The following is a 10,160-nucleotide window of genomic DNA, read 5'->3' as shown; positions in this document are numbered from 1 at the left end:
TGCACTGCTTGCACCTTCTTTGGATCCACCTTGATCCCATCACTCGATACTACATGACCCAAGAATGCCACTGAGTCTAGCCAAAACTCACACTTTGAAAATTTTGCATATAACTCTTTTTCTCTCAAGGTCTGAAGCACAGCCCTCAGGTGCTGCTCATGATCCTCCCAAATCCGGGAGTACACCAGAATGTCGTCAATAAAAACAATGACGAATGAGTCAAGATAAGGTCGGAACACACTGTGCATCAAGTGCATAAATGCTGCTGGGGAGGTTGTCATCCCAAATGACATCACAAGAAACTCGTAAAGACCATACCGAGTCCTGCAGGCAGTCTTCGGGATATCTGGCTCCCGAATCTTCAACTGATGATAGCCTGAACGTAAGTCAATCTTGGAAAACACTCTGGCACCCTATAACTGATCAAATAGGCCATCAATACGAGGCAATGGATACATGTTCTTCACTGTGACTTTAGTCAACTGGCAGTAATCAATACACATATGCATAGAACCATCCTCCTTCTTCACAAATAAGATAGGAGCACCACAAGGCGATACACTGGGTCGAATGAAACCCTTATCAAGCAACTTTTATAACTGCTCCTTCAACTCCTTTAACTCAGGAGGAGCCATACGATATGGAGGAATAGAGATGGGCTAAGTTCTCGGCAACAAATCAATGCCAAAATCAATATCTCTATCGGGAGACATGCCCAGAAGCTCAGCTGGAAATACATCTGGAAAATCCCTCACTACTGGGCCTGACTCAACTGTAGGGGTATCAATACTGACATTTCTCACATAAGCTAGATGCGTGTCACACCCCTTCTTAACCATTCATTGAGCTTTAAGAAATGAAATAACTCTGCTGGGAGTATACTCTAAAGTACCTCTCCACTCTAATCGCGGTAATCCTGGCATGGCCAGCATCACGGTCTTAGCGTGAAAATCAAGAATAGCATAATGGGCCAACAACCAGTCCATGTCCAAAATAATATCAAAGTCTACCATGCTGAGAAATAATAAATCGGCTTTGGTCTCAAAACCACTAAGAACAACCAAACACGACCGATACACACGGTCCACAACAAGAGAATCTCCCACAGGTGTAGACACATAAACAGGAGAACTCAAAGAATCATGAGATATGCCCAAATACGGGGCAAAATAAGAGGACATAGAGGAATAAGTGGAGCTTGGATCAAATAAAACTGACGCATCTCTATGACAGGCCGTAACAATACCTGTAATGACAGAGTCGGAAGAAAATGCCTCTGTACGAGCAGGAAGAGCATAATATCTGGCCTGGCCTCCCCCTCTAGGGAGACCTCTACCTCCTCGACCTCCACCTCGAGCTGGCTGAGAAGGTGGGCAGTAGCTGGTGCTGGAATCATAGCCCGAGGACCCGATGGAGCATGCGGTGGCTGAGAAGTCTGTGGAGGTGCACCCCTCCTAAGTCTGGGTCAATCCCTCACCATATGGTGAGTGTCACCACACTCAAAATAAGCTCTTGGAGGGCATGGCTGCTGTGACTGGTTCGGACCAGGTCTGCTGGACTGACCGCTAAAAGCACCCCGTGCAGGAGGGGCACTAGATACTAGCATTGCATAATAAGGCTCCTAAGGCCTAGAAGGGGCCGGAATACCACTGGCAGCTAGAAGAGCTGATTGAACGGGGCGACTCACATAACCCCTACCATGGCGAACTGCAGCTGGGGTGTGAGTACCACTATAAGTGTCAGACTCTCGAGACCTCTTGGCCTCCCTCTCCTTTCTCTCCCGAGCAAGTATACCCTCCAATCTCCTAGCAATACTCATAACCTGCTGGTAAGAAATATCCATCTCTAACTCCCGGGCCATGCTAAGCCTGATATTGGGGTGGAGTCCCTCAATAAACCGACGAACCCTCTCCCGAACTGTGGCAACAAATGCTGGTGCATGTCAAGCCAAATCATTGAAGTGAACTGCATACTCTGACACAGTCATAGCACCCTGGCGTAACTGCTCAAACTCCGTGCACCACGCGTCTCTGAGACTCTAAGGAACATACTCCCTCAAGAACATGTCCGAGAACTGGGTCCATGTAAGTGAAGCTGCCTCAGCCGGACTACCCAACTCATAAGAACGCCAACACTGATAGGTTGCTCCTCTAAGCTGGAATGTAGTAAAAGAAACCCCACTCGACTCCGCTATACCTATCGTATGGAGAATACGATGACACTCTTCTAGAAAACCCTGGGCATCCTCTGACTCCAATCCACTGAAGGTAGGAGGGTGGTACTTCTTGTACCTCTCAAGTTTGAGCTGCTCCGCCTCAAAAACTGCTGCCCTAACCTCGGGCTGAACTGGAGCTACTGGTTGCACTGGTATGATCTCTAGATCCTAGTCAACATTAACTCGCTGCTTTGGGGTACCGGAGATGGGAGTCTATGCTCCTCCCCCGGCCTAAGATATGGCAGGAGCAAGTGGAATCAATCCATCCTGAGCTAAGGTGCTTAATATGCTCAGAAATTGGGCTAGAGTCTCCTGAAAGGCTAGTGCAGCAACAGGTACCTCAGGTGCCTACCCTCCAGCTGGAGCTACTGGGGGCTCCTCTATCGTAGCTCGCGCGGTTGCTCTGGCTGCACCGCGTGGACGTCCTCGACCTCTACCCGCTCTAGTAGAGGGCGCGGTTGCCTGGTCATCAGATCAGCTTGTACGTGTCCTCACCATCTGTGAAAGAATAGAATACAGAAGTTTAAAATTTTGAAGTCAACAATTTTCGCACGACAAGGAATCAAAGAAGTGTAATTTTTCCTAACAGTTCCATAGCCTCCCGAAGATAAATACAGACGTCTCTGTACCGATCGGTGAGACTCTACTAAACTTTCTGGTGACTCATGATACCTATAAACCTAGAGCTCTGATACCAACTTGTCACAACCCTAATTCACCCTCTGTGAGATGTCGTGATGGCACCTAGTCTCTAAAACAAGGTAAGCATAACAAATTGCGGAATAATATAATAAGATTCTGAAACTCAAACCTCAATAGTTGTAATAAATGAAAACTGCAAGTCAAAGAACTACAATCTCCCAAAACCCGGTAGAAACAAGTCACAAGCTTCTAAGAGAAATACAATTGTCTCTATACATTAGAGTCTACTAAAATAAGGAAAATAGCATGATAAGGATAGAGGCGGGCTCCGAGGTCAGCGGACGCCGGCAAATATACCTTGAAATCTTCGCACACAGGTAGCTCACCGATATCTGGGCTGGTAAGAATTACCTGGATCTGCACAAAAGGATGTGCAGAAGCGTAGTATGAGTACACCACAGCGGTACCCAGTAAGTGCCAAGCCTAACCTTGGTAGAGTAGTGACGAGGTTAGGTCAGGCCCTACTGGAAATAATAAAAAAGTAAGATAGAGGACATTAAAATATAAAGAAATGACTGAGAAGTGAACAACACAGCGAATAGAGGTAAACAACAGGGGCGCTCCCGAGGTACCACCTCGTAGTCCCAAAAGTAAATATGCAGTATAGGGGGATCTCCAGAGGAACCGCCTCGTAATCCCAAAAGTAAATATGAAGTATAGGGGGATCTCCCGAGGAACCGCCCCGTAGTCCCAAAAGTAAATATGTAGTACATGGGGATCTCTCGAGGAAATGCCCCGAATCTAGTCACAATTAATTCGATTCAGTCAATACAAATTATAGGAATCAATTGCATATGAAAATACAGATATTTTTAATAAAAACCTGAAATTTAACTCCACAATCACCCAACGGAGCTAACGGAACCGACGAAACTCCATTCCGGAGTCGTCTTCACACAGTTCCAACTATGGTCAAAATCCTAAGACTTAAGCTTCCGTTTTAGGGACTAAGTGTCCCAAAACACTCCGAAACCAAAAACGGAACCTCCCAGCAAGTCACATAAGCAGAAAAAGATACGGGGAAGGTAGTAAATAGGGGATCGGGGCTAAAACACTCAAAACAACCGGCTAGGTCGTTACATCGTTCTATTTGTACCCAAGTTGTTAGTTTAATTACTTAAATTATATTTGAAATGGGATAAAGGATTTGTAAAGACTGAGTTTCACTACTTTCAGTTTTGGGCGGGTTACTTGGTTGCTGGTGGAAATTATACCTTCCTTGAGTGTTATTCTTATGTAGTAGTCGTTAATTGGAATTCGTAGAGTATTTTCTCTCTTTCTTTGGATCGGGCCGAATGCCTCAGCAGTATAATAGATACATCTATGGTTCGTGCCGGTCGAACCTCGGCAGTGTACACACTATTCTGGACTGGGTCGTATGACCTCGGCATAAATCGTGCGTGATAATGCTCGGAGTCCGATTATACACTATATTTTTTCCATGACTTGGGAATTTATAATTACTTGATGGCTCTTATTTGTTGAAATTAGTAGGTGATAGTTGGAGATTTTTAATTGATATTTAGTTAAAGAACCACTTACTTATTGTTCATTATTTCATTATTACCGATGTATTCCATGCATATTTATAATTTCTGCACTTTATTTATTGACCCTTACTAAGTGTCAATTTCGACCCCTCGTCACTACTTCTTCGATGTTAGACTAGATACTTACTGGGTACATGTTGTTTATTTACTCACACTACACTTCTGTACTAATCGTGCAGAATCTGAGGCAGGCGCATCTGGAAGTCGCACAGGCACGTACCACCGCTACCTAGAGACTTAGTGGTGAGTTTCTCTCTATGCCGTTCAGCAGCGCCCGAAGTCTTCTTGTTGCATTTATTTTTCTATCTATCTTACTCCAGACAGTAGTGTAGGAGGTTTTGTATATTCTACTAGTTTGCTCGTGCACTTGTGACACCGGATTTTGGGAGATTCTAGTAGATATTTCATGGTTTTTGATTATTAAATTCACTACTTCACTCTTTCGTTTATGTCATGCTTTGCATTATTAGAATCACCTATTAATCGTTCTCTTATTAAATAAAATTAATGGCTTTAAAAATATTAAAATGAACAATTACATGGATAGTTCACCGTTGGCTTGCCTAGTGGCGACGTTGGGTGCCATCACGGCCTATTGTGGGAATTGGGTGGTGACGGCTTGGTATCATAGTTCTAGGTTCACATAGGTCTCACAAGTCATGAGCGTGCCAAATAGAGTCTTGCGGATCAGTGTGGAGATGTCTGTACTTATCTTCGAGAGGCTATAGGGTGTTAGGAAACTTCTCTTTCTTCATCTCCTATCGTGCAGTTGATGTTGTGCTAAGTATTTTCTCTTATTCTCTCATATATGGTGAGAACGCGCATGGCAGATGTACCCGGCGGTAGAGGAGCTGCTCCCCCTGTTGCTAAAGGTAGAGGCCGAGGGACGGATCCAGCTTTTGCCAGAGGACAAGGGCGTCCTAGAGTTGTTCCTATTGTGACACAAGTAGATCTAGTGGAGGATCCTATTATTGAAGATCAGGGTGAGGTTCCTGCAGCGAGCCGGCACCGACGGATTTCATGTCCGCACCGGTATTTTAGGAGGTCATGGGCCGTATGCTACGGTTCATAGACTCTATGATGCAGGCTGGTTTATTTCCAGCAGACCTAGCCACATTTTAGGTGAGAAGGGGAGCATATACCCCTACCGCTTAGGCTTCAGGGAATGGTGATGTCATATATCAAACCCCGGGTGCACTATCTGCGAGCAGGGCTCACCTAGTTACAGCAGCTATACTAGAGCCCAGACCAGCCGCGATCGGCGAGCCGCAAAAGCTATTAGATAGATGGACCAGGCTACATCCTCCTGGCTTTGGCGGTGAGCTACATGAGGACTCCCAGGACTTTATTGATCGTTTCAGGGATAGATTGCACAACATGAGAGTATTGGAGTCCCACGGGGTGGACTTCGCCACCTTTCAGTTGGAGGGAAGGGCCCGTAGATGGTGGCAGTCCTATCTTCTTAACAGACCAGCAGGTTCTCCTCCCTTGTCATAGGACAAGTTCACACGTCTTTTTTTGGAGAGATATATCCCACCCTCTTAGAAGGAAGAATTATGGGGTCAGTTCGAGCGGCTCCAGCAGGGTCAGATGTTTGTGATCGATTATGAGGAGAGATTCTCTGATTTGTCTCGCCGTGCACTTATGATACTCCCCACCGATGTAGAGAGTGCAAAGGTTTATTGCGGGCTTGTACTATAGTATCTAGGTCACTATGGCCCGAGAGATTGAGATGGGAACTCCTTATGAGCACGTTGTGGAGAGAGCCCGGAGGATCAAGGGTATTCATCAGCAGGGCCAATTGCAGGCACCGAGGGACAAGCGGCCTAAATATTCTTAAGGGTTTAGTGGCGCTTCGTCTGGGGGCAGAGGTCAGTTTGTGAGGGCCCAGTCTAGCAGGCCCACGTATTCAGCACCGCTGCCATCTTGGGGTGCTCCAGCGCGGCCCTATTTCAAGGCCATTCTAGAGAGCTCCTACCATCCACCGGCTATTCAGGATTCTTCCAGTGGGTGTTCAGGTCCACAGGGTCAGATTCACGATCAGTCATCTTCCTCACCGAGAGGTTTCTATGAGTGCGAGGAGCGTGGCCATATGAGGAGATTCTGCCCCAGGCTTCGGGACAAGGCAGTACAGTAGGGCCATCAACCTATGATCACCGCACCAGCCATCCGGCCGGCCAAAGGTGGAGGGCAGGTAGGTAGGGGTCGCCCTAGAGGTGGAGGCTAGTCAAGTGGCGCTCCAGCTAGGTTCTATGCCTTTCTAGCCAAATCAGATTCATTTGCCTCAGACATCGTGATCACAGGTATTATTTCTATCTGCTGTAGGGATGCTTCGGTACTATTTGATCTAGGGTCTACGTATTCATATGTTTCATCTCAATTTGCTCATTTTCTGGGTGTTTCTTGTGAGTCCTTGTATGCTCTTGTATATGTGTCCACGCTAGTGGGCGACTCTATTGTTGTGGGTTGGATTTACCGGTCATATATTGTGACTTTATGTGGTTCTGAGACCAAAAAGGATTTTCTATTGCTCTACATGACCGACTTTGAGGTCATATTGGGCATGGACTGGTTGTCTTTGTACCATGACATTCTTGATTGCCATTCCAAGACTGTTACCTTGGTGATGCTAGAGTTGCCTAGATTGGAGTGGAGGGGTTCATCTATCAGTACATCCAGCCGGGTTATTTCCTTCTTGAAGGCTCGACATCTGGTTGAGAAGGGTTGTTTACCTTATTTGGCTTACGTTCGGGATTCTGCTATAGAGACTTCCACGATTGATTTAGTGCGCGTGGTGCAGGAGTTCTCCGATGTGTTTCCTTCAGATCTATCAGGCATGCCACCAGATCATGATATCGATTTATGTATTGATTTGGCGCCAGGTACCCAACCTATCTCTATTCCACCATACCGCATGGCTCCAAAAGAGTTAAAGGAGTTGAAAGAACAACTTAGTTGCTAGCGAAGAGGTTTGTCAGGCCGAGTGTGTTGCCTTGGGTGCACCGGTGTTGTTTAAGGAAAAAAAAATGGGATGCCAGTTGAACAAAGTTACCATTAAGAAGGAGTACATATTGTCTCGTACTAATGATTTGTTTGACCAGTTGCATGGTGCCAGGGAGTTCAAGATGATCAACTTGAGATCTGGGTATCATCAGTTGAAGATTCGTGTTTCTGATGTTCCGAAGACGGCTTTTCGGACTAGATATGGACACTATGAGTTTGTAGTGATGTCCTTCGGCTTGACCAATGCCCCGGTGGCATTTATAGATTTGATGAACCGGGTGTTCAGGTCGTATCTTGACTCATTTTTCATTATCTTCATTGATGACATATTGATCTACTCGCGTAGTATGGAGGAGCACGAGCAACATTTGAGAGTTGTGCTTCAGACCTTGCGGGAACATAAGTTATATGGTAAGTTCTCCAAGTGCGAGTTCTAGTTATATTCTATGGCATTCTTGGGGCATATTGTATCACATGAGGGTATTAAAGTAGATCCAGGAAGATCGAGGATGTCCAAAGTTGGCCTCGTCCTGCCACAGCGATCGAGATCAGGATCGTCTTGGGGTTAGCAGGTTATTATCGTCGGTTCGTAGAGGGCTTCTCATCTATTGCGGCAACTTTGACTAGACTGACCCAGAAGGGTGCTCTGTTGCGATGTTCCGATGATTTGCGAGGCGAGATTTCAGAAGCTCAAGACTGCATTGACTACGGCACCGGTGTCAGTGTTACCTTTCGGTTCAGGGATGTATACTGTATATTGTGACGCTTTACGAGTTGGCCTGGGTTGTGTATTGATGCAGGAGAGGCGAGTTATTGCATATGCTTCACGTCAGCTGAAGCCCCACGAGAAGAATTACCCAGTACATGATTTGGAGTTGGCCGCGATATTTCATGCTCTCAAGATCTGGAGGCATTATCTTTATGGGGTGTCCGGTGAGGTTTACACCGATCATCGCAGCTTGCAGCATTTTTTCAAGTAGAGGGATCTCAATTTGAGGTAGCGCAGATGACTTGAGTTACTGAAGGACTATGATATTACCATCATTTATCATCCGGGCAAGGCGAATATGGTTATGGATGCCTTGCGCAGAAAGGCCGAGAGTATGGGCAGTTTGGCATTCATTTCAGCGGAGGAGAGGCCATTGGCTTTGGACATTCAATCCTTAACTAACAAACTTGTGAGGTTGTATATTTCATAGCCGGATCGAGTTCTTGCATGCGTTGTGGCTCAGTCTTCATTATTTGAGCGGAACAAGGCTCATCGGTACGATGATCTGCACTTGCTGGTTCTTAGGGAGACGGTATTAAAGGGTGGTGCCAAGGAGGTTACTATCAATGAGGATGGTGTTTTGCGACTCCAGGGCCTCTTATGTGTTCCTAATATTGATGCATTAAGAGAGAAGATTTTAGAGGAGGCACACAGTTCTCGGTATTCTATTCATCCAAGTGCTAAGAAGATGTATGGCGGCCTGAGGCAGCATTATTGGTGGCGGTTGAAGAAGAATGACATAGTCGAGTATGTAGCGAGATGCCTAAATTGCCATAAGGTTAAGTATGAGTACCAGAGGTCAGGTGGCCTACATCAGCAGATGGTTATACCGGAGTGAAAATGGGAGCGCATCACTATGGATTTCGTAGTTGGGTTGTCGTGGACATTGAGGATGTTTGATGTCGTTTGGGTCATTGTCGAAAGGCTGACCAAGTCGATTTTTCGAGTGATGACTAAGTACTCGACATAGAGGTTGGCCTAGATTTACATTCGAGAGATTGTCCGGTTGCATGGTGTGCCTGTTTCCATCATTTTATATAGATGCCCTCAGTTCACTTCACATTTCTGGAGAGCACTACAGAGCTAGTAGAGTACCCGGATAGAGCATAGGGATCCTGAATGATATGCTCGGGTACCCGGGTAGAGTAGGGTACCCGAGTAGAGTAGGGTTCACTTCGCATTTCATCCGCAAACCGACGGGCAGTCGGAGCGGATAGTTCAGATCCTGGATGATATGCTCAGATCATGTGTGATTGACTTCGGAGGGCAAAAGTTCTTGCCTTTGGCCAAGTTTTCTTATAACAACAGTTGTCACTCCAGCAACGAGATGGCTCCATTTGAGGCTTTATATGGTCGGCAATGTCGTTTGCCCATCTTCATTGATGACATATCGATCTACTCGCGTAGTATGGAGGAGCACGAGCAACATTTGTGAGTTGTACTTCAGACCTTGCGGGAACATAAGCTATATGCTAAGTTCTCCAAGTGCGAGTTCTAGTTATATTCTATGGCATTCTTGGGGCATGTTGTATCAGGTGAGGGTATTAAGGTAGATCCAGTAAGATCGAGGATGTCCAAAGTTGGCCTCGTCCTGCCACAACGATCTAGATCAGGAGCATCTTGGGGTTAGCAGGTTATTATCGTCAGTTCGTAGAGGGCTTCTCATCTATTGCGGCACCTTTGACTAGACTGACCTAGAAGGGTGCTCTGTTGCGATGTTCCGATGATTTGCGAGGCGAGCTTTCAGAAGCTCAAGACTGCATTGACTATGACACCGGTGTTAGTGTTGCCTATTGGTTTAGGGATGTATATTGTATATTGCGATGCTTCACACATTGGCATGGGTTGTGTATTGATGTAGGAAGGGCGAGTTATCGCATATGCTTCACATCAACTGAAGCCCTATGAGAAGAATTACCCC

At 46.0% G+C, this 10,160-nt stretch overlaps 1 protein-coding gene across 1 annotated transcript; it reads left to right on the top strand.

The window, feature by feature from the left end:
• The first annotated feature begins 5,290 nt into the window (after positions 1-5,290).
• On the top strand, positions 5,291-9,077 carry LOC138894114 (uncharacterized). Its single transcript, XM_070178794.1, has 2 exons — positions 5,291-5,455; positions 8,670-9,077. Exons 1-2 carry the CDS (start codon positions 5,291-5,293, stop codon positions 9,075-9,077), a joined length of 573 nt encoding a protein of 190 aa, XP_070034895.1.
• Positions 9,078-10,160: the final 1,083 nt, after the last annotated feature.

The sequence above is a fragment of the Nicotiana tomentosiformis genome, chromosome 6 (genome assembly GCF_000390325.3).
Source record: "Nicotiana tomentosiformis chromosome 6, ASM39032v3, whole genome shotgun sequence".
In the NCBI taxonomy this organism is placed as follows: domain Eukaryota; kingdom Viridiplantae; phylum Streptophyta; class Magnoliopsida; order Solanales; family Solanaceae; genus Nicotiana; species Nicotiana tomentosiformis.
Note: the sequence above shows the minus strand (reverse complement) of the source record. Positions and strands in the feature narration are given on the sequence as shown.

Bases quoted from the DNA above. Each gene is read 5' to 3' on its own strand.
- LOC138894114 (XM_070178794.1), top strand. From the start codon at position 5,291: ATGGCAGATGTACCCGGCGGTAGAGGAGCTGCTCCCCCTGTTGCTAAA. The intron at 5,456-8,669 runs GTTCCTGCAGCG...TATATTTCATAG, and splicing joins TTATTGAAGATCAGGGTGAG to CCGGATCGAGTTCTTGCATG.